This window comes from Enoplosus armatus, chromosome 2 (genome assembly GCF_043641665.1).
Source record: "Enoplosus armatus isolate fEnoArm2 chromosome 2, fEnoArm2.hap1, whole genome shotgun sequence".
Lineage (NCBI taxonomy): Eukaryota > Metazoa > Chordata > Actinopteri > Centrarchiformes > Enoplosidae > Enoplosus > Enoplosus armatus.
The window spans coordinates 1756930-1782119 of NC_092181.1; the positions used below are offsets into that span (position 1 = coordinate 1756930).

Genomic DNA, 25190 nt, shown 5'->3' on the forward strand with positions numbered 1-25190 from the left:
AACAACTTCCTATTATTATTATTATTTATTTGTCATTAGCATTATATTTTCTTCCATTTCTGTGTTTTTATTTTATGTAGTTGACCTTGGAAACATCAAATGACAAAGACTTTACTAACTAGACACACACCACAGGATGCCCACACTCATTAAAGCTTATTCAACCATTTGAATTGCTTTTGAACAACTGCTACATAACCACAAAAGATCTAGTGCACAGTGAAATCTCCAGTCTATGGCTGCAACACCAGCAAGAGAGATGTTTCACAACCTGGCAACCCAAACGTTGTTCTTATCAGTATCATTAACTTAAACTTGTCTAAAAAATACTATAAATGGCTGATTATTCCTTAAATAAAGCCATTAAGTACAACCTATCCTTTATAAAAGGGTACAGTGATATTTGTCACTGCAGAGACATATAGCAGGAGCAGGTCACTTCCTGGTTACACAGTAGCTGTAACAGTTAGGATGGTTCTAAGTGAAAACCTCAGCCCTGCAGTGATTGGAGGAGCATTGCTACTCTTCCTCCTCTGATTGGTCCGCGGCATTCCCCTTGTTCGTGGGCCTCCGTCCAATCACAACATCGCAAAGTTCTGCTGCGGAAGAGGGATGCGAAGGAGATGGCTGAATTTAGATAGCCCTGTGTTTGGGAATATCTTCACCATGGACCTTCTCCTGAGGAAAGAGTGGAGCAGAGGACGGCCGCTTGTCCTTGCACTAGTGCTTGGGTGGTGTTTAGGGTCTGTGAGCTGTTTCGGACAGAGCCTAGACAGCGAGTTCACGTTTATGCTGCCAGCCGGAAGATCGGAGTGTTTCTTTCAAACAGCAATAAAGAATGGTACGATGGAGGTCGAATATCAGGTAACTGTGTGTGTATTCAGCAGACATAATCACTCAGTGTGTCCACGTTGACATGCTATCTGTTAACTGACTTAAAACAGCGATACAGGGGTACGATGTTGAAGGCTAACAGCTACTAACCGTTACTCCTTTAGCTAGCTGAGACTCTACGCTTTGCATATTTCCATAAGCCAGCATTAAACCGGAGCTGTAAGCTAATGACAGCCCACATTCTTCCATTAACTTCATAGTGTGGGAGTTATCGTGACCAATTTAATAACCGCCTACTGTAACTCACGTTTTCCCGGAAACGGCGATAAACTGTAGCAAAAATCCATAACGTCAAGTCAAACTTTAGATTGCAATAAAAGTAGTACGCCTCGAAAGAGATCTACACAAGTACTTCCCTTAGAAAGATCAGTGATAACAAAATACAGGAAATTAGATAATACACCACACATTGCTCATACTAGGTCTGAATGAGTCACTATGTCAATGATAGGCTGTGTGTCTGATAGTTTCAGATCCTGGTATCCAGCAGGTTGAAGTCCTGAAGCGAGGTCCTGGTCCTGGCCCAGGGAACAACTAACAAGGGGCCTAGGAAGGACAAAACCCCATAACGTGCCTGTTGTCTGACATTTATTCAGGCACAAGTTTTTGCAATTGTGTTTATTTACCAGATGCCAACTCATAATAAGTTCATTTAACACTTTGAGTGATTTTGAACACCTGCCTCAGGAGCAGTGAAATCTCCAGTCTACTGCTGCAACTAACAATTATTTTCATTATCCATTAATTTGCATTAGTCTTTTCTTCATTAATCATTTGGCCCGTAAAATGTGAGAAAATAGTGAAAAACAACCATCACAATGACCCGGAGCCCGAGGCAATGTCTTGTTGGGTTTGTCGAAAAAAACAGTACAGAACCCAAAGATGTTCAATTTACTATCATAGAGGTCAAAGAAAAGGAGCAAATATTCACACATTAGAGATGCTAGAAGTTGTGAATATTCTGCATTTTTGCTCAAGAATAGGACTTGAATGATTAATCAATTGTCAAAATTGTTGCTGATTAATTGATCAGCTAATTGTTTCAGCTCTACTACTGTCAAAACTGTGCAACACCATATAAATGTGGCTTTTAAAAACAGGGACACGTCTCACGTAAAGTTCCACTAGTTAGCAGTGTGTTTGTTTAGTGGGAGAGTCTCAATCTAAGAGACGACAACAAACGCTCCCTTGAAAGGCTCACGTAATCTCTCTTGAAAATGTATGGCCTTGTGGTTAAGACGCACACCATGTAACTGCAAAGTACCATCCCGGCTGTCATACCCCTCTATCTGTCCACATGCAGTATTTCCCGTCTGTATATCTACTGTCACTATCAATTAAAGGCAAATTACCAAAAAAATAATCTTTCAAGAAAAAAAAAGTGATTGACTTCTTCAGAATATAATTTGTGAGCTTGTTGCTCAGTGTGTGTGTATTTGTGTGTGCACATCCAGGTGATAGCGGGGGCCGGTATGGATGTAGACTTCACCATCCTCTCTCCAGAAGGCATCCGGCTCATCATGGAGTCTCGGCGCTCTGACGGAGTCCACGTGTTAGTGATAGCTCACACTGGCCTGAATCCTTGACCCATGTTTCATATTGCTGACACTGCACTGTTGGACCTGTCTGTTTTATCTTTGACTTGATTTCCTGCTATTCCAGGGTGGAGCCTACACAGGAGGGAGACTATCAAATCTGCTTTGACAACAGCTTCAGTCGCTTCTCAGAGAAGATGGTGTTCTTTGAGATCATCATCGACGGTCAAGGAGGAGATGTGGGTGGAGATGAAGAGTGGGCAGGATTGGAGGAGCCCGATGGAAGCCTTCTGGAGTACAAGCTGGAGGACATCCGGGTGAGATGCTTGTTTTGGGGTTTAGAAATGAATTCAAACAAGGAAATCTAGTTCACCATGCAGCTGACCTTTTGTAGATTTGCTCAACCAATGTCATCCAGGCAGGAAGGGAGGACAAATAGTTGTCACAGGACCGTTGTGTGGATGCAACCCAGGTCAGATTCTTCATGTTTTATTGAAACATGAATAGAGTGAAGACAACTTTTTTAGGATTAGATCTGTCCATGCTATTGCTATACTATTAATTGAAGCTTGAAAACAGTCAGCAAGTTGATTGTTTTTTGCCTTGGTTCACGAACTATTAAGCTTTCCTTTTCTTTTTCATTGTCAACAAAACTCATGAAAAGACCAAAACATCTTACATCTGTAGTTTATTTTGAGTCAATCCCAAATATACGCTGTCACTAAAGCACCAAATGTGTATTAATCCGCAGCTGAAAATAGTCCCCGACAAATACACTATTTACTCCTGTTTTAGTAATGTTTGCCAAAAACTACAGAGTCCAATGAAACTATATATCTCTGACCACTTTTCTTTCATCTTCAGTAGGAAGACATTGGGGAAGTGGGAAAGTATTGAAAGACTAACACACTTTTGTTCTGATCTTCTCATGGAATCTGCTGACAGTATGGAAAATACAGAATAACGTCAGCCAGTATGCATTACGTCCAAGCATCTGACGCCCAACCACCAAATCCTTCCAAAAACATGAATTGCAGCAGAATGATTCAGTTTCTGTTGGCATCGGAGGGCAATTTGAGCAAAAGCACCACCAGTCGCTGTTTGCTCTCGGCAGCTGAGGTTCTGGATGGTCCCCGCCGGCTATATCCTCCTAATGCAGCCGCAGCCTCGGCCTCCTTCTGCTGCATTTCTTTGGCCGTATACTCTGGCCCGAGTGAATACGGCTGAATACATACTTAATATGAGTCAGCCAAAACACTGTCAAATATATCCTCGTCCATAACAACCGCTGCACTCATATATATATTTTGGGATGCCATTTTCGCTGTTGGAACCATAGCTAGTTTGCAGTACAAGCGAGCAAGCCTGTAGTTCTTCATCGCCTCCAACTACACCACTATACACGCCAAATGACGGCGCTGGTGCCAACGGATTTTGCTTCTGGGCCCCAGAGACACAGAGAACATCAGCAACAACTGGATTTTTTCACACTATATCTCTAACTCAGAGAGATGGAGATAAGGTTGAAAATTGGGCAAATGGTCGTAACTGCTAACACCAGCTAGAAACATTAGCTACACTGTGGATCAGACTAGCTAAACCAAACCACTGTGGAAAATAAACTTGTCAGGCACTGTTACCACAGCACTCACCAGAGGATGTGTTAGCAATGACTCAAAACTGTACTTGTGACACCATCACGTCCATTTTATTTCCTCTGTCTCATACTCCCACTTCTCTCCCATTACAGCCGTCACTTTGTGAAAGCCCTAAAACTTTCCTCCCAATTTCCTCAGGAGTCCATGGAGTCTCTGCACAGACGCTTGGAGCGCAGTCGGCAGATGCAGACGGTGTTGCGGGCTTTTGAGGCACGGGACCGAAACCTTCTGGAAGACAACCTGTGGAGGGTCTCGTTCTGGTCCTGTGCCAGTGTGCTGGTGATGCTATGTGTGGCCCTTACCCAGGTAAATGGTGCGCTCATTAAACTGCTGGTGGTGGTTTGGGGTAATCGCATTTCTGGGGGTTTATAAACTCAAGAAAGACATTTTAATCTGTTAATCTGTACACAGTTTGAATCGTGTCCCCAACATCATGCTGTCTGTGTTCATTTCTCCTCTCCCAGGTCTACACTGTCCGTAAACTGTTTGACGATAAGCGGAGGGTCTGCACATAGAGGGATTATTTTGCAGAGATGAAAAGACAGCCTGGGAAGGAGAACAATTCGACACAAGATGTTCAGCTGGTTACCCGTTCAGATGATGCTCCATTCTTTTTCCTTTTGTCTACATGAACACCAGCCTTCAACATTACTTTTAGTTCTTGTTGTTGTTTTTAGATCAGTTTGTGAGCAATAATTATATATGATTAAATCATCAAGGGTAACCATATGAGGAAGAGATTGAGTTAGTTAGTTGTTTCATTTAATTTAGTGCCTTTTAATGTCAAATCTTACCACAAACCAACGAGGAAACATATTGTGAAAGGCACTGCCTACACAGCCAGACCAATAAATGTTGTAGTGTAGCAGCCGTCCTACGTTTCTGAAACCTGTGAGAGGTTTTTGGAACTTTTCATTAAAGGTGAAATAGTCCTTAAAGTTCAGATATATGACACAACTCAAAAACGTATCCACAGAACTACTAGTTTGCCGGTTTACAAGGATAACAATGTGCAATAGTGTTGTTGGCGTATTTGTTCTTCCTGACAGTTTAAGATCCTCCATAATATTAGTGATTTGCCCATTTGACCAGGTCTTTCCTTGGTTACAGCCTTGTTGATGGTTAGCTTTTTTTTGGGATGTTACAGATTTTTTTAACGTGCCAGTTCAAGTCCATGCTGACGTGTTGACAAATAAGAATGTAGAATAAGAAGGGATGATTTCCAGTGTGATTACCAATAATGTACATGTGTCAGTACTCAGACAAATATGGAGTGCGGAGTGTTAGATGTGTGTTTGTATGTTTCTGGCTTCTGTTCTGTCTTCTTAGATGATCAAACTTGCTTTTTATTTTTCAGGTGAATGTTTATGTCAACAAAATGTGACATTTTTTTTCTTTTTTTTCTAAGAACAGACTTTTATTACATATCCTATATAACAATTAAAAATCAGGTTTACATGGGAGTCATTGATATTAATAAATGCATTTTTTTTTACACAGGAAATACTTGGTTTGATGTGAGTTGCCTTTGTAGAATAAAAACTGGTAAAACAGAGCTGACAAATGAATAATCTCTTTAAATGTGTTCTGTGATGACTTGTAGTAAAAGCATGCTGTGATGAATTCCAGCAAAAAAGTTCATTAGAATCTGAAGTTAAACAAACGTGCCACTACAGTTAAGTAAAAACTCTAGCTTTGTCTCAAAGGCAGTTTTTTTGACATGTTTCACGATCAAATGACAGCATATGGTGTCGTTTGGCACAGCTGCAAAACCCCAAGAAACCATTTATTTGGTCATTTCTTGTATCTTTTAGATTATTACAGACGCACTTTATTTGTGCTGGTGTAGCTCCCCCTAAAATCTGACCTTACAAACTTATTAAAGCATTTACGAAAAACAACTTTGGCTTTATCTGACATTAAGTTGAAGCTGGTATAAAGGTTAAATATTTGATCGGGTACTTGAAGAATCAGCATGAATGAACTGCACTTATTGATAACTAGTAATATCTGAAAAACATTAAATTTGTTGAAATTGTCAAATTGCAGCATAAAGTGACAACTGTGGTTGCCAGAGAGGAGCTTATGAGTTAAATTTACATTTATAGTTCATGGTGTGCACAAACAATATGCACATTATACAGTATCTAGCAATAAAAGAAAAGAAGATGTAGCAGGAGTGTAAAATACTTTATTCTTTAGTCTTGAAAGAGGACATTACAATATACTGTATGTGTATTGTTTCAATATTCAGTTTTAATTTGGCAGTTTTCTTCCATTTACTCGTTGACTCATATTTCAAGAGAGGAATTATGAGACAAAGTATTTCAGTTGTACTTACAGGTAAAGAGAAAAACATGATCTTTGATCTACAGTATATATTAAATACTGTGTACAGAGGTCGTCAGTATTTTTGTATTGTTTCATTTATTTGCAGTAAGATCATTTTACATTGTGGACTGAAGCAAGCCCAACACACACAGGATGTCAGCTTTGGTCCAGCCACAACCATATGTCATAATTTACACCGATTATTTCAGCATCTTTCCCTGCCTTTAATGTCCTTAAATTCCTAAAAAGACTGTTTTCAGAAATGCACACAGGAAACAGACGACAGCAACTCTTTGGTACACCTGAACTTCTAATGCCAAGTGCACCAGGCAGAGCAGACTCTACAGAGTCCAAGTCGAAGGGGTCCTTCACCACTGGTTGGGACGGGAGGGGACTTGTGGAGGTCGCCTGTGTGAGAAGACCGTGAAAAGATTTCCAGTCAGTTTCTGATCGCAAGTGGATCAGTAACACACACAGCTGACGGACATAATGGAGAGGGAAAAGATCTCTAGAAAACAGAGGATTGCATACCTTTATTTATCCCTGCCCGGCTCTACGAACAGCCCAAAAGCAATGAGTAACACTATCTGTGCTGTGCGTTGCCACCGGCAACCACGGTTACCATGGTAACCCAGAGCTCCATCATAAAGGAAGGAAGGAAGGAAGGAAGGTCATGCCAGGCAGCAAGCAGAAAAGTGAAACGTTCTTGTTCTGCGCGGCTGTCTCCATTTGACTATCGTACAAGTCAGAAGGTCTTGACCTGGACTCTGTCGTGTAATACAGTGACAGGAAGTACATGTACTGCATGTTTACCGTCTGTGGACGGAAACGGAAGATCAAACAACAGATGCGACAAGAGATGAGTTATAAAATAAAAAAAAGACGACCAAAGAAAGGCTTGGTGGTGCATGAGAATTTGAGAAAAGAATTGAAGTAGTGAGAACAAGCATCAGCCACCACACCTTCTTTATTTATGCCTTTATTCAGTCCGTCACTTTATACACCTCCTGAAAGAGAGGCCCCTTTTCTTTACATGATCCCTTTTTTTATTATGGCTTTAAGGTGATAATAAGTAATTGGAAAAATAGTTTTTGCTCCAGGCACTTGGATCCAAATTTCACCAAGGTTGAGCAGTGGTGGGAGGTAACTGTCAGAGGCACTCTGACCTCAACCCTACTACACTTATACTACATACTGAAGCCTACTGGTCAGTCTAATTTTAATAAGCTCATTTTGAAGGCTACCTACAATGAAGAGAAAAAAGATGTGCTGCTTACTTAATGAGGTGCTTAGTGTGTAAGATGTCTGACAAAACGTTAGCAAGTAATCAAACTCATGAAAAAATGACTTCTAAAACCGTTTCCTTAACATTATATAAAAGTTATTTCATTTCAAATGAAACGAGCAAAATTCAAGATGACTTGCTGGTTCATAACCTTTGAGTCAATAAAATCATCAAATGTATCCCTTTTCATAGTGCGAAATGCAGAAAATGTCATCATATATTTTGTTAAAAAAGCTACCTACACATAAAGTCAAAATTACATACATAATGCTTCTGAAATGCACAGACTGAAACAGCATGAGATTACCAGTTACAGTAGGACAATGTTTGTAGTTATAGGAATATACAGGAAAAACAAACAAGACTGCTCAAGAGAAATATAAAGGAGAGGTGTTTTTGTATGCGTGTGTGTTTCTAGTCAAGCAGAGAGGGCTCTGACGGACGTATGACAGTGGGTCGGTTGGGAGCAGCCGGGGGTCTTCTGCTGCAGGAAGAGAGAGGAGGGAAGGTGTTGGGGGAGGGGGAGGGAGAGGAGAAACATGCAAGGCAAAATATCATCAGAGAGTCATGCACCAATGATTCCCAGATCACCAAAAGCCAGAACATCTAGTACAACCCGTCACCAGCAGTCTCAATTGTCCCATCGACTTCCACCAATACCAAAGCCACAAAAGGCATCAGATTTTGTGTGTGTGTGTGTGTGTGTGTGTGTGTGTGTGTGGGACAGACTTTACCTGGGAATCCCGGGCGGCAGAGCAGGAGGCACGCGGGCCGGCCTGGAAGGCACAAGAGGCACGGCACCAGAGTTGGGATCGCCCGCGTAGGCCGTTGGGCCAGGGCCGGGTCGAGATGGCACGGGCGGTGCTCCGAATGCTGGCGAGGGGTTGAGAGGGGGCGGAGGACCTGGGGTGGGCCCCCTCACTGCTGGGGGTCGGCTGGGAGCAGGAGCAGTTGCTGAGGCAGCGCGGGACGCCGGTGGAGGACTGAGACAGAGAGACAGGATGCTATTGAGTCCCCCATTTTAAATTATCTCACACCTTCAGTTCATTGACTGATCAAGACTGTTAATGTGAAAGAAAGAAGCAACGTGTGGATTATTAATAATGGTATTATCTAAATACAGATAAAGAGCCCATTAAGCACATCTGTATATTTGGTAAATTGTTTATGTTGATACGTTACATATGCTCTGATAACATTATAGGAGTTTATAAAGAGGTTTCAAGTATAAATTGATTAATGGAATATGCAAACATTTTGATTATAATTAGAATTATATGCTTAAATACAAGTACATATTATATGAGTGGAGTTTGAGTACACATTATTTCATTTATTTGCGTCAGGTGGCCGTCCCCTGAAGCTGTTTTGGTGCGCATGTGACATGCTGATGGGGAGATAGAAGTCTGCAAGCCGTTGACTGTGTAACAATGAATACGACATCAGGTCAGTAAGGTACTGGTCTTAGATGTGACTGATATGACTGAGGTGTCTGGATGAGATGCACCCCTTGTGATACCGTAATCCGCAGGACTTCAAATAAACCATCCTTAAAGGTTTTCCTGCCTTATTGAACTTGTGTGAGTACATTCAAGTTTGAATCACATGGAATATGAGTCAAAACTAAGAAATACAGTTAGTTATTTTGCAATAAAATACCCCAAACTAATAATATATAGGAATAAATGTGTATGTTGATACACTATATTGCCTGCTGATGAACTTTTCTTTTCTTTTGATACTTAAATCTTTTTTATGTCAGTATTGCCCGGCACTGTGATATCTATATTACATTATGGTAAGAACATATTTTTTCATACCCACCTTGAAACACATCCCTTAGATTTGTTTCTTTAAAGAACTGTGACCAGGATACAAACCAAGAGGGACATCGTACAGTTGGAAAATAAACACGCCAGTGCTCTCTGGTGGACAAACTATGTCATGGTGACACTGTTTCTAAATGATCTCAAACCTACTTTGGCATTCCTGCACTGACATGTCCTGCTACACTACATATATGTGTTTATTCATGTTTGTCACCTTGGATCCTTAGAGATCCAGTTGTCGTCTACTGGTGGAGGCACTGGTGTAGAAACAGTGGTGGTGCTGATGTCTCCTATGAGGACCAGGGCTTCTTTCAGAGCATGATACATCCTCAGCATCTCATCTCTCCTCTGAGCCTGCTCTGCTGACTCCTCCATCAAACTGCCCTGGTCCCCGGCAGAGTACAGGTAGGCCAGCAGCTCAGAGTGGATGAAGTCCTTCGCCTGGAGATGGGAAAGGAAGGGTTAATACAGCTGTTGTTTTTCATTTGCCATACTTCTCTAAATCTGAGAGCGTTTAAAGTTGACCAACGGTAAGAGAGACAGAAGACGTACACTGTTGATCATGAGGTGCATGATGGTCTTGGGCATGAGGTCTCTGATGGACTTGTTGACGATGCCGATGTATGAGTCCACGAGGTTGCGGATGGTCTCCACCTGCCGTTCCAGCTGCGGGTCCATGGACACGGTGTCGCTAGAATTAATCGCATCTTCGCTCTCAGGCTGGAGGAGACCAAGACAGAGGAAGAAGAAGCAGAGATGTTTTGTTTGTGTGGTCCCTTAAAGAACCCTGAAAATATGTGTTCTCCCTCCAGTTACTCCGAGCGATGGGTTCCTACATGAACACACCGTTTTCTGCCAAAGTTTGTACAATTTTTGGTTATTTCACATGTGAGAAATCGGTTTGAAGTGAACGGGGCTCTGATGGAAAAATGTTATGTCACATACTTCTGAGCACCAATCAGGACGTAGCAATATCTGAATCAGTATCTGATGGCAGCTGGTGGTCAAATCTGATCAAACCACACAGTCATGATGAAGCACATTAGCCGAGATTTTGATAATAAAACTCTCAAATAAAATAAAACAAATAATAAACAAAGTAACTTTGATTACTTTATTATTTGATTGATTGACTGTTTAAGATCTGAAGCAGTGTAAGGGGATTTAACTGCATTTTTAACTAACTGGTCTCGGGCACAGCTCTACTGCAAATACAGCTGAAGGCTGTTTTTCTTGGTTTTAGCCCTCCATCAAAACTACACCAGTATTTGTGACGATGAATAATAGATCTCTGGATACACTCTCAGTGTTTAATTGTAAGTACATGACCTGAAGGTAAACAGTGGAAAGGCGTGGCCTGGACCAGCGGGGCAGTGAACTGAATGAGCACTTGCACACAACGTGGTTGTAAAACAGGGTACTGCAAAAAAAAAGAGCATTTCTGCTCCACAAAAGCCACCTCGGAAAAATTTAAATTGTAGTGTCAAAGGGAGTTTAAAACGTTAAGCTACACAAACACAAGCTAATCGTATCCAAATATATGCAAACAGCCGACAAAAGTCTCTGGTAAACATAAGTCATAATGTGCTGTGTGTCTTTAAATATCCCCAGGCCACATTTAAAGAATCCTTTGTAAATAGCCTGCAGTATCTAAAATGTGAATGCACTCTTGCGTACCTGGTCTTTCTCTGGGTAAACACCGGCTCTGAGGAACGAGGCCTTCCAGCTGTCGACATCCTCCTGAGTGTCACATGCCAATTCGATCTGACGCAGGTCTTTATACACATTCCTGTAAGACACACACATAAGGGGCGCCCTATAGCTCACTTGGTAGCGCAGGCGTCCCATGTACAAAGCCTGCGTCCTTGCTGCAGAGGCCCTGGGTTTGAGTCCAATCCCCCCCCCCCCCTCGCTATCTCCCACATTTCCTCTCTAACTCAATCAATTAACGGCAAAAATGCCCAAAAACATTATCTTAACACACAACATCAACCAAAGATTAGAACAACCTGATTGTTTAAGATCCATCCATACCTCTGTTCAGTATTGAAGATGGCAAAGACATGTTTGCTGGACATGAAGCCCTTCTCCACATCTCTCAGCTTCAGGTTGTCAAGAGGCAGCATGTACTTCTTCTCTTTCTCCTGATAAAACACCCAGTGATGTAATGATAAATATAAAGGAAGGTAGACTATAAGAAAAAGCCCACTTCGAGTAAACTATACATTTCCATGCATTAACTGTCCCGTAAGCAGCCTTACCTCCTCATCTTTGTACCAGGAGAGAGACTCAGCAGTCAGGACAAACCAGTAGTCCTTCGACCCTCCCTTCATGATACTGATGTTGATAGTGAGCCAGCCTCTGCGGATCACCTGCACACGAGAGTCCGACAGGTGACTAAACTACACAACCCCACAAGAGGGGTAGTGTGGATCTACAGCATGCAAACACAATGCTAAAGACAAATGATAGACAGAATTATAGACATGTGCGGAGAATTGGCATCGAAATACAGCACAACACAGCCAAGTGCAACAGTATTCTTCATAAAATAAGAGCACAGTGCAGGCAGACCCATAATGTATGAACTGAAAATTCACTGCAAACGTAGAGAGACTGAAACAAAAGATGACCAATGAAAAGTCACCTTCTCCACATCCCTCTCTCTGCCAGACTGACGGACAAGAAGACAAAGGGAACAGACACACAAGGATGATAAGCTTACATATGCAGCATCCTAGACTGGGTGACGTAACCATGAATGTATTATATAGATGGAGAGTAAGCCTTGCAATTGGTCCCAGTGGCAAGAAGGGGCGCTGGATGTCTCTTGAGACCCAGACAGTTTATTTTTTCACACCGCTTATGTTCCTCATAGCATCATATCCTACATACCCTAACCCTAACAGGGACACCATGCGTGTGTGCGATTCAACTCGAGTCATTAAGGGGTTAATGAGTGAAATAAAAGATGTAATGGTAAAATCTATACCCTGAAATTAAAATGAAACTGAGGATTTCCCGAGATATGGGCCGTTTTTTATTAACACAGTCTTGCTGATCAAAATGAAGACGCTGTAGCCAGTAGCAGTACGTCTGGTACCAAAGTGTCCAGAAACGGACACCTCAAACTGCAGACAAGGTTGATTATTACTGTGTATCGTGGATTTTTCAACCATGAAGACTTCATATTTGTAAAACTTCCATAGGGCCTAGAAAAGCTATTATTGTGTATGACATCATCCCAGTGCAAAGTCAATGGGACAGGAAAAGAGACACCAATGTGTATATGCAGTGGGCCGGAAAGCTGAGGGGGAAACCTTTTTGGCCTATTCGCTGGGAGAGAAACTTGGTACACGGTATCCAGTTCTCGTGTTACATCCACAAGTGTAACTCTTTCACTTCCCTCTTCTTCATCAAGGAGCACAAATCTTCTCGACATGGTCTGAATGACCGTTGACTCCCCCACCCACCCAAAGAGGAAGTGACTGGTGGAGCTGCAGGGGGTACGGTACTTACAAGAATCTCTCCCTGGGCCGTAAAAAGGAGGAAGAGAAGAGGAGAAAGAGGAAAGGGAAATAAAGAGAAAAGACAAGAGGGGCACAGACAAGAATATGTAAATGTGAAGCAACAAAGGGCAACAATGACAGGAGAGACGGGCTGAGACAACAACCGAAAGGACAGGAAATAAACACAAGCAGCTGCTCAGATGCTACAGTGGTGTGAACGCTTTATATGGGACGTACAGAGTTTCTGTTTAAACAGGTGAGTTACCTGATTGGGCATCACTCTCTTCTTGGTGGCGTTAGCAGCAGTCCTTTGCTGGGCACTGCAGGAGAGAGATTCAATAACATAAACTCCGGTATAAGATACAGTACAGGTGTAAAAGGCCCATCAGAATTTCTTAAAGCTCAAGGTGGTGTCTTCAAATTGCTTATTTTGTCCAATCAACAGTGTAAAACCCAAAGACATTCAATTCATGGTCACATATGACAAAGAAAAGCAGCGGACGAGAGACTGGAACTAGGGAGTGCTTGAATGATGAATCCATTCTCACAATGGTTAATGGTTGACGATTCATTTTCTGTCCAGCGTCTGAACAGTGAATCGACTAATAATTTCAGTAATAACGCAACAAAAACTTCTTTAATAGCCACAGCAATATACAGAACACTGTGAAATATAATGAATTGTTTTTGATATTAGTGTCAGGCCTCAGAAATCTAGTATTTCAACAATTTCAGATAGAAAGACTGATAGTGTTCACGTTAGATTGATCACTCCCTGCACATGAACTAACTGGATGTTGAAGAGAATGAGACAGAGAACATTTTAGGCAGCACCTGATCATTTTTTCAACTAATTGTTTTGTCTACAAAATATTTGAAAATACTGAAAAATATCCTTTATAATGTCCCAGAGGCAAAGTTTGTTTTATTAAGCCAACAGCCCAAAAGGCAAATACATTCAATTTACTATCATATAAGAAAAGCATCAAATCCTCACTTTTGAGAAGACAAAACCAACAAATCTTTGCTTGAAAAATTAAATAATGATTGATAGAATTTCTGTCAATCGACAAATCAAAGATGGTCTTACTTGGCAAATCCAATGAAGTCCTCGTGGTTAGTGTTGATGTAGGACAGCTCAATGTCAATCAACAGCAGCACCTGAAAGGCAAGACATGTTGTGTCCACAAAGGAGTGAAACTGTAGAAATGTACAGGTAGGCTGCATCCTCACACACACACACCTGGTCTTTGGTCTTGCTGTCTCTCTCTCTGACGTAGGTGGTGACGATTCTCTCGGTCTCTTCCCTCAGTCGAGGGTACGATCCCAGCTGTAGACGCACACACAGAAAACACGCACACATACGCTGCTGCAGGCACCGTGATTATAGGAGACACACACACACGTGTAGGCTTACACTCCCCTGTCAACACTGCGTATCCTCATGAGCGGCTACACACTGACCCACTGACTGTAAATATACAGTACAAACACACACAAATCATGAGGCGAGACATTTGACACATAAAGACAGAGGAGGCATGCACTAATGACTTCAATATCAGCTTGAGATTTCTTGTCAGATATAGATGTTGTGGTAGCAACTAAGCTGTTATGAGTGTAAGGAAACGGTGGATTAGAAATTTGAATTAGCATAATGTAATCTCAAACTGATAACGAGTCTCAACAAATCAGGCAGGAATTAGGAAAGAGGATCAGGTTAAAGTTCAGAAACAAGACAGGGTGAAGTACAGCCATTTCTAAGCAGCCAGATTTCTTAGTGTGAGAGTGGGGGTTTGATTTAATAAGTGAGGCAGGGTGAGGGGTTGGTGGCTGGTGGGGGTCCAGGATCAGAATGGGAAAGGGCTCTTTTAGATTTGTAATTAAAGAGGGAACCACAGGGTAAGGTGAGCGTGTGCTGAGTGAAGCCTTCAAGCAGCGGTGAGGGGTAATGATCGACAACACTAGACAAGTGACAAATTCACTACATCTTTGTGATTTGTCTGGTTTTTGCCATTTCCTTTCTTTGTTTTTTCCCTTCACTCTCTCCCCACGTTCAGTCCTCTCTCTGTATTCATCACTTTTAAATCTGTCTCTCCGCTTTTCCTGTTTACCTTTTCAGTGCACTTCCTGATCAGGGCGACAAGCTCGGTGACGACCAGGTCAACACATTTCAGACATGGGTCTTTCAGCTTAATGATCTGCTTTTTCACTATGGCCTCAAACGCCATGTCTGGGGTGAACAGGCCTGTCCTGTGATGAGGCATCATGGGAGGTGGAGGTTTAATGTCAGGTGACGGAGAAGGCGGTGTAGCGTGGGTCATGATGAGGAAAAAGGGAACGGTGATAGAGAAATGAAAGCCCAAGTTGGATGAAATAGTTTGGGAAAAAATAAAGTTTTAAAAAGGAAAAAAGTGATGAAGATAAAGGAATATGACAAAGAAAAAAAAAACAGGCATTTAGTTAGTTCTACTTCACGTACAGAACAGAAAACAAGCTGCAGGATCTCAAAAGTGTTCATTGTAATTTCAGCTTCCTCTTCATGTATATGTTAAGAGTCAGCCTACAGCTTTTTAGTCGTGCTAGCGGCATGGCTCCATGCCTGACAGTGTCAGTCTGCCCACCACTTCCTAATCACTTAAATTTCCTCTAGCGCCACCATCTGGTCAAAATTTCAATACTTTGGTTTATGATCAAATATCTGCAAAACTAATGACCTCATCTGTACTTTGTGTTTAGTGCTAATTAGCAAATGTCAGCATGCTAACACACTAAACTAGGATAGTGAACATGCTAAACATCATACCTGCTAAACATCAGGATGTTAGCATTGTCATTGTGAGGATGTTAGCATGCTGAAGTTAGCATTTAGCTCGAAGCACAGCTGTGCCGAAGTACAGCCTCACAGCGCCGTTAGCATGACTGTAGACTCTTAGTCTTGTTTGAGCTGTAGCTTAAAACCAGGCCTGCAGCTTGTTTTGTAATGAACCTGTACAAGAACATGTAACAGCCTGTGTGTTTCTGACCACACAGCCTCTCAGAGACACCACTCCAGTGCACTGCAGTACAGCCAGGACATTCAAATGTATCCACTCATGTTCATGCATGTGAACTTCAAAGCAGGACTGTAAAAACAGAACCTTTCCTTTGAATTCATCCACTTTATTTTATAATCCAGGATGCCGAAATGATGTCCAAAAGCACATAGCTAAAAGACTAAAACGGCCGCTTTATAAAACAGTTTGGCACCCAAACAGCCCCTGGCAGCTCTAAAGTTTGCTGGTCTCTGTGGTGTGCATGTACAGGCGTGGCAGCCGGGCAGAAGACCATGCAGTGATACCTTATTAGTGCACTGTCTGACTGTGTTGATGAGCTCCTGGATGACCAAGTCGATGCATTTCAGACAGGGCTCTTTCAGCTTAATGATCTGCTTTTTCACTATGGCCTCAAACGCCAGGTCTGGGGTGAACAGGCCTGTCCTGAAGGACATACAGACAAGACAGACATGGGGGACATGGAGCAGGAGAGGGGGGTGGATAGACAAACAGGAAGAGTGTGAGACAGGCACACAGATGAAGGAAGACATGAGCAGGCAGACACTGAGGAAGACCAAATGAGGGGTAGCGGAAGAAAAACTAGAAGAAGTGGAGTAGAAGACGCCCATAAGGCTAACAAGCAGCCAGGGTGACTAAAAAAAGAAAAAGATGTCACAGATGAAAGACAACAAAGACAGACAAAAGAGCAGCACACTTAATGGCCATGAAAAACAGGACAGACACTGACACTTGAAGGTCTTTATAAAGCTGAACGGACACAAACAAATAGGGAAAAAGCTGGCAGACGGGTAAGCAGACATAAAGACGGTGAAGGAAAATGTGTGCCACATGTGATGTGCTGTTTGCAGGCAACTTGCCTGACTCCGTGGATGTTCTTGATGGCATAACTGATCTCTTTCCTCAGCTCCTTCTCATCAAACTCCATCTAAGACACAATGTAAAAAAAAGCTTAGATTTTATTGTTCGATGCAAAAAAGGACCCTACTTCTTATTGCCAAACAAGAGGCCGGACAAGAGGAAGAGTCTGCGGGCTTGTGCACCCTTTCTTAGTATTAGATTTATGAGAGCTTAGGTAAGAGTATGACAAGTATTTATTAAGATTGCTACACACAGCCAGTACTGTAAATACAAAACACTCACAGGGCCACTTGTTTACCCTTAGAAAAACAAGGCTTTGACAGTTGTTTTTTTTTGTTAGCAGAAAAACCCAAGAGAGCAATTCCTTGCCAAATTAAATGATAAAAATACGTGACTTAAATGTTGCTAATGAAATCTATAAAACATAACGGTAATAGTCACGATGAAAACAGACATAACAGTGGTCACCTTCACCAGCTCGAAGGGAAAACGCTCATGAAAGATGCGGTTGATCTTGGCTCCACCAGACAAGTTGGAGGTGTCCACCTGATCCCCAGACCCCTCGATGCACTTCTCAAAGTCCACGCCAAACTGCTGCACCATCCTGCAGGTTGCATACCAGAAATGTCTGAACTTCTTGAACACGTGTGTATTTGTGTATCTGCATGTGTGTGTGTGTGTGTGTGTGTACTGACTGGAGTAAGGCCTTGGTCTTGCGTGTGGGGTCGTCAGGGCGGAAGTTCTTGTACTCCTCCACCTCCTTCTCCAGCGATAACAGCTGGCTTTGGAGCTTACTGCGTAACCCTGGCAGGGTGTCACGGATGTGGTTGGTAAGTTGCTGGAGGAAAATAAAAGTAAAAAAAAGTTGAAAGAATGTAAAATGTAAAGCAAAATCCATTTTAAGTTAAAACATACGCGCTCACTTATTCAATGAATTAATGTAATTAAGTTCACAAATGAAAACATACCAGAGAAAATATTTAGAGCTCTGGAAATTAGCAACAAATTTAAGTTTAGACTTCACATAAAATAGATGTAATAGACTTAAAAGTGTGTGTGTGTGTGTGTGTGTGTGTGTGCGCATGATCAGGTGTGTGTCTCACCTGATTGAGCGTCTTCTGCAGGTGTGCCGTGCCCATGCGTTCTGCAATGTGTCTGTATGCAGGGTGGGACAGGAAGAACTTCCTCTCAGCAGCCAAAGCGGCGCGGATGTCTTTCTTCCCGTCAATGTCCTTTTGACTGCGGTTCACCACCCCGATGTACCCTAAAGAAAAACACAGACAGGAGAATGTTTTTACCCCCTTTCCCGAAATCTCAAGACTACAGACTGCATAGGATTTGTGACCAAACGTTAACTTGTCCCGTTACTTTCTAAAAATTGGAGAACTAAGTATATAAAAAGCTTCAGTTCCTACACTGTGGTCAATCTGTTTATCTAAAATTAAAACTGTCACTTTAATGTCATAGAGATTTTTTCATTTCCAAACCAATGTGCAAGATTACAGAACTGGGTGTGTGTGTGTGTGTGTGTGTGTGTGTGTGTGTGTGTGTGTGTAGTCTTACCTCTGCGGAGAGGCAGTAGTTTGTTTTCCAGGATGTCTCGTGCATCTGTCCCCTCGTCCATCAGGTCCAGTTTGGTGATCACACCTATGGTCCGCAGCCCTGAAGACAAAGGTGTCACGATTATGTTCCACATGGAACAGGATTTGTAGGATTCATAGAGATAATGTAATTACATTATTTAGCCAGTTGCATTCTAATAAAAAATTATGTCATAAAAAAAAAATATGTTTCATCTGTTGCAAACTTATATATAAACTTAACTAAAAACAAGACTACGAGTCTACGTCTACAGCCACGCTAGCTGCTCTTTGAGGCGGCTTTGAGCTAAATGCTAACATCAGCATGCTAACATGCTCGCAATGACAATGCTACCAGACAGATGTTAAGCAGGTACAATGTTTACAATGTTAACCATCTTCTTTACCATTTGTTCACCATCTTACTTTAGCGTGTTAGCGTGCTAACAGTTGCTAATTAGCACTAAACACAAAGTACAGCTGAGACTGATCAATGTCATTCGTTTTGCATGTATTTGGTCTTAAACATCAGTATTGGACAGATTAAAGATGAAAAGTTTAGGGATTACCAAAGTTATTACAATTCATCCGAGACGGACCAACTGCCACGAGTGTGGCTAACAAGAGTGCTCACATGCCAGCCATTGAGTAAGCAATAACTTACTTAAACCAGATCATGAATATAAGCAAACTTAGGGTAGACCTACTGAATTTTCTGTTCACAAAGTGTGATGTGATAATTTGGTAAAACTGCTGCCAACACAGTATGTAGTTATTAAATGATTAATAACATCTTCTGGATTGAATGAAAGAAGGCCAAAGGTGGAGATGATTACATTTAATTATATCTCTACTCATCTTATTCAGCGCACCTATGCTGCCAAGAAGTCTTTTAATAATGTAACTGTTAATTATTCGCCGGCTCCTGCACTGAGGCAAAGATTAATGGAAAGAAGAGTGATAAGAGTAATTAGCCTTGCTCCAAATTAGAGCACAAAATGGTTACATTTAGAGAAATATCCAGAGAAAAGGGAGCAAAAGACGAACAGATTAACACGATCCTGCACACGACCACACGCTTTCCTCGTGGTCTCACGAGGTCCCCTTACCCTGAGGGTCCACCTCCTTGGAAATCTTGAGGGCATCGGAGTTGGCCAGGTCAGTGTTGGCTGGGGTGACGGCCAGGACCAGACAGCTCTCCTTGGTGATGAACTGCATCAGCATGTCCCTGATCTGGTGCTCAATGTCCACAGGCTGGTCTCCCACGGCCACTTTGGTCATCCCCGGCAGGTCGATCAGGGTCAGGTTCAGCACTAGGAGAGGAAAGTGGGGAAGAAAGAAATCAATCGGACAGAGGTTGGAAAAGTGCAAATAGAAGAATGAGTTTGTGTGTGTGTGTGTGTTACCATTGGGGGAGTAGACACGGAGGTTGATGGGGATGGGGGAGATGCCCTTATTGGATCCGGTGAGCCGGTCAGTCTCCGCTTCAATCTCCAGACGGACCTCATCAAAGTCCACAAACTTGCGTCCCTTACAGTGCAGGAACTCTGCATACTCTACATGGAGACAATGAGAGACTTAGACAAGAGAGAGGGCAGTGGATTTCTGGGAGATGAATATAGAAACTATTACCTTAAGATAGGGGACGGAAAGGGGAAGAATTCACAAAGAGGGACAGTGCAGGAACTTTGAGGGAGTGAAACTAAATTAGTTGCATAAAACATGGTGTAATAAACTGTTTATAACACAGAAGTGTGTGTCTACACCTGTCAGCCGTACGTACATGTGCACATTTGCATGTCTATACATATACGACCAAAACATTCACTTTCATTTTTTTCACATTTTGTTACCTTTTGCACGTGGAATCAATTGATTCTTTTTTACTTTACATTTTGTATTAATTGATAATTAGATAGGACTGTTAATTTTGGCTACAGACACCTGACTACTTCTTGAAAAGCCTGGATTGAAGAGCGCAAACCTGTTCACAACTGTTTGACCGACGCATACAACTTGCCTGCTTTACTGTTGACCAGCTGGAGGATGAGAGGACGACGGGTGACGATGCCGGATCCTCTGGGCAAAAAGTCCCTGAAAGAGGGAGAGACAGACATAAAAATTAATATACACACACAAGGATATTGACAGAAAATAGGCCGTTCGGTATTAAAATAAGAACAAGAGAAATCAAAAGCACTCTCATTAATCTCATAAATACAAACTGGGGGGAAAAGCATTCTGATTTCAAAATACTGAATGTGCGTCAGCTTCTACCAAAATAAAAGCACACGCTCTCAAATCGATCCCTAGTTCCTGCGCATGTACACGTGTGCATTATTGATGCAAGCCAAAGATTACCTTACAACCCTGTTCATTATAAATAGTGCAAAGAGAAAGAAGCGTGTCCCTGCTTCCCCCTCTCATTACATGCACGTTCAACAGAATGGAAACTCCTGTTCAATAGATCATGTCCAGGTCACTGACTACACATCTCTCCAGGCTACGAGTCTGTCTGTGTGTTTGCCAGGTCAGCAGCAAAGACTGAGACTGAGTTTCAACGTAAGGTAAGCAGGCCACACACACACACACACACACACACACACACACACACACACACACACACACACAACACTGCCTGTTGTCCACTGCTGACAGAGCAGTCAGGATGTTACACAACAGTGATTCCCATCCTCTTTCCTCATCTCTTCCTGTCACTTATGAAAGCACAACATGAATAACACGATTACCAACAAGACAGTTAATCAATTAAATCATTGAGTCATTTAATCCAGTAAACATCCAACCCAAACATCTGCTGGTTGCAGCTCTCAAATGCTCCTTTTTTGTGTTTTATATTATTGCAGATTGAATACTGTTGGGCTTCTGGCTGTTGGACCTGGTAACTTGCGATGGGCTCCTCTTGTTCTTTTTCTTTTACACTTTATAGGCTAGATCAGTGGTTCCCAACTAGATCGATTAGCCGATTGACGGAAATTCATCTGCAACAATTTTGAGTATTGATTCATTGTTTCAGTCATTTAAGTCCAGCAAGAACACCAAATATTTTCTGGTTTCATCGTCACATTCTTGAATGTAAGAACTTGGTGTTGTTCTCTGTTTTCTATCATATTAACTGAATATCTTTTCATGCTGGACTGTTGGTCAGACAAAACAAGACATTTGAAGGTGTCATCTCGGGCTCTCAGAACTACTGGTGGACGTTTTCACAGTTTTTTACTTTTCAAACACCGAACAATGAATCAATGAATCCAAAAAAGAATCGACAGATTAATCAATACGGAATCCCCTCAAAACAACTCAGATTGTTATGTTTGAATAACAGGCCCTTGTTAAAGGCCCCAAGAGGTGAAACCAAACAATATTTCACACACAAAAGAAAATGTTATAGAAAAAACTGATATTTATAAATTATATTTCAATAGATGAACAATGCTTTTTAAATCATCTTGTGGCCCTTCAGATTAATCATCTAGCCCATTGGAGGGGGCCCCACCCCCAGGTTGGGAACCACTGGTCTATATGATTAAGGTGAAAACGATAAACAGATAATCAAAAGTTAGTTGCAGCTCTTACGGACTAAAACCTGCTACAACTAACTAAAAATGAATAAATAAATTGATCTCACAAGTCACCTCTGCGTGTCAGAGGGCTGATTAACAAACATGAATACAGCTAAGTACCCTCCTGTGGGTATCTGGTACCCAGTGTGTCACATACACATGACAGTGCAGCTGGTGACATCACTGATGACCCCAGCACAAACACATCAATGCCCCTACTGTCTCCCCCAGCCACTGCTTGGGACTCGGAGACAAAAGGCAACAGGAAAATAAGGAGACGTGGCTGCCTAATCAACATTCCCTATCTCTTGGACAACAAGTGAAATCATTCTGACATGCAGAGGAGCAACGTGATCCCTTTTCTGGGCACCTTCACTTGAAGATAACAACACAAAGCGACGGATATCTTCAGTAGATTAGACCTTTACTGCAGCAACACAGCCGTGTCGTCTTCCCCTTCCCTTTCCTCACGAATAGATTTTCTCCCGTGGTTTGTGTCGCTGTGTTTAAACGGAAAAACAAACCAAGTGACTTTTTTTCTACGTTGTTATAAACTGAGCAGAGGGATCCTAACATATGGCATTGGTGGAGCAGTTGGTTTGCAGCTATTTGTCATCAAACAACTGCTCATTCAAATTCCTGCAAACTCATTCATCAGCCTCACAAAGACATTCAGCAGCGCAGGCGTGCTGGGAGCGCAGACTCCAGGCATTTTACATTTGTACTGTTGGTGTAATTCTCCAATAATCCCTCGATCTGCCGATGACCTCATCCTACCTGCCAACAACTTATTAGTGCCTGACACTTGAAAGTAAACCATTGACCTGACCTATGTAATGTGAGGCCTATAAAGATGCATTTACAACCTTGGGCAAGCAGTCTCAAGGAAAAACAGCCTTTGTAAATGTTTGACAGAAGGGGCCTAAAATGGAGCACGGATCAGTGTTAATGTTCCTGCTGAGGACGTTATATTTCTAACTGTAGCTCCAGGATGAGGAGCTCTAGACTAAAGTCCCTTTTAAACACATTTTAAACCAATTCCCCCTCAGGTTTTGACAGCTGTTTTCTTGCGTAATTGTGGATCGTGAATAGCTCGGCTCCAAAGTGGAAAGATTCGCTTGGAGGAAAAAAAACGTTATGAACTGGGAGGCACCGACACAGAGCGCGTAACCAAGTGCTTAGTTGGCGACTTTTACGCAAAAGCTCGGCGTAGTTTGTCTTAACAAACAGCAACAGGCGCAAACTACAGTCAAAAAAGTCATAATCACATTCACAACGTCAGATTAATCCCACACTACATATAAACGGTACAACCTCCCCACGAAATTCTCCAACACGGAGCTCTTCCCTGCGCTCTGGCCGCCGACGACCGCTATCTGCGGCAGGTCCAAGTTGCAGCTCTGGCCGATGGAGCTGAAGGCGTCCTGGAGCTTGTTGATGAGGGGAATGAGGTCTTCCATCCCCCGGTTTCCCATGGCGGCACCTCGGTCAGCCCAGCGGGCTCTGTCCTGCTCTCCTGCCCGGTCAAATAAGAGCCGAAGGGTCGCTCTTTCAGCAAACCAAAAGTTCCCAGATGGCACGGCAGTCTGTCACAGACTCCGTGAGTTTATTTCATTAAAACACGGGGCCGCTTAAAGTCAAGAGTCCCGACTGCGGTCAGAGCGCTGGCGAGACCATTAACTGGATGATTGCATGATAAAAGTAGCCACATTAAACTGAAAACTTCTGTCATCATCCGGTCAGGCGACACCCAGCCTCCGCCGGAGATTGTGGCTCCGCCTCAAGCGTCACTTTCCTCTGCCATTGGTCAGCTGGGACGTCGGTCAATGTACACACGCATGTCATCATTTTTACAATATAGTGTTTGGACTGGCACTTTGAGATAGGAGCAATGAAAACACTTGCATTTGCTTCACCTTCACCTGGTTCACCACATGAAAAGCTTGGCTTCACTCAGAATGTACAAGCAAATACTAACCTAACTATCAACTGTAGTAATTATTCAAAACCTACAGTCCTCGTTCTGTGTAATAATGTATTCAGAAGTTTATCTGAAGCTTTTGTGAGACAGAAGTCTCAGTTAGACAAGTAAAGTGAGCATTTACCAAAGTTACAGGCCGTTTAGTATAAAAGTCCTTTAACTGGCCTAAAAAACAATGAGATGTATAAAAAAAATATAAAAAGACAAACGTTGTTTTTCTCTGTATCAGATGGAGGTTACAGTGGATGATGAACATATTTGTGAGAGCAGTCACACCAGCCAATCACCAGCTGGTCACTGGTTCAACCAGTAGAGGGCGCTGCAGAGAACTCATAAACTAGATGTGCTGTATTCAATACAAATGTACATGTATACAGGTATACATGTCATAATTAACTGAAAGTGGTCAAATGAGTGAATTGTCTGTCATTATAAGATAAGCACACTCAATTATGTTTATTCACAGGAAAGCTTAAAACAGTAGCAACCACAACAGTTTGTCTGAAAATCACAGAATTGAATAGAAACTGTATTTGAGTGCCTGTGAAATGTAAGACAGACTCATTTGCTCTGGTGGAGCGAGTGGCAGATTGCAGACTGAGCCTGCAGTTAGTAAGAAGTATCACGTTATTGGCAGGTTCACCTCATTTTATTGTCTAATCTAACAGTGATTTAACCTCTCTGGATGCTGCAATATTGAAAAAGTTGCTTTACAAGGTACTGTGAGTAGTTTCAAATGATCAAGTAGTTCCAGAATTTCATTTCTATGAATCAAGCATTACATGATAAACAATGATCATTATATATGATTATATAAGAATAGGCTGCTTACTGTTAATAAAACAGCCTCTAGTGTACATGTCAATCTTCCAAACCTGAATCTTAACTCTTGTTTTTTTCCTTCATGAGTCAGATTGCTTCAACTTTACAATTTCTCCCCTGGTCATGTGCATCCTCCCTGCAAAGGTTCTGCGTCCTACTAAGGGGGGGGGGACAACCTCCCAGTTTGAGAGCCTGCGTGAAGTGCTGCATCTTACTGAGTTTTTACTGGAAATGTATAATTTCTGCACTGACTGCCTTACCAATTCTT

General features: G+C 42.1%; 2 protein-coding genes across 10 annotated transcripts; one reads left to right on the plus strand and one right to left on the minus strand.

The window, feature by feature from the left end:
• The first annotated feature begins 612 nt into the window (after positions 1-612).
• On the plus strand, positions 613-5642 carry LOC139296253 (transmembrane emp24 domain-containing protein 1-like). 2 transcript variants are annotated; one of them, XM_070918621.1, is made up of 5 exons: positions 613-864; positions 2349-2446; positions 2557-2746; positions 4226-4393; positions 4552-5642. In XM_070918621.1, exons 1-5 carry the CDS (start codon positions 613-615, stop codon positions 4600-4602), a joined length of 759 nt encoding a protein of 252 aa, XP_070774722.1. In that variant the 3' UTR covers positions 4603-5642. The 2 variants fall into 2 exon arrangements, with proteins under 2 accessions (XP_070774722.1, XP_070774731.1); XM_070918630.1 differs by having other exon boundaries at positions 614-864; positions 4226-4400.
• Positions 5643-7381: 1739 nt separating this feature from the next.
• On the minus strand, positions 7382-23594 carry LOC139296345 (dynamin-2-like). 8 transcript variants are annotated; one of them, XM_070918781.1, is made up of 21 exons: positions 23434-23594; positions 20556-20629; positions 19942-20091; positions 19645-19848; positions 18519-18617; positions 18059-18219; positions 17651-17793; positions 17424-17559; positions 16955-17022; positions 15156-15294; positions 14285-14371; positions 14132-14202; positions 13307-13361; positions 13052-13063; positions 11794-11904; positions 11567-11676; positions 11210-11321; positions 10085-10252; positions 9747-9973; positions 8438-8686; positions 7382-8187 (listed from the first exon to the last, which is right to left on the minus strand). In XM_070918781.1, the coding sequence occupies exons 1-21, from the start codon at positions 23592-23594 to the stop codon at positions 8118-8120; spliced, it is 2607 nt and encodes an 868-aa protein (XP_070774882.1). In that variant the 3' UTR covers positions 7382-8117. The 8 variants fall into 8 exon arrangements, with proteins under 8 accessions (XP_070774882.1, XP_070774875.1, XP_070774866.1 ...); XM_070918774.1 differs by lacking the exon at positions 15156-15294 and adding an exon at positions 16382-16520 and having other exon boundaries at positions 7382-8184; XM_070918765.1 differs by lacking the exon at positions 15156-15294 and adding an exon at positions 16382-16520.
• Positions 23595-25190: the final 1596 nt, after the last annotated feature.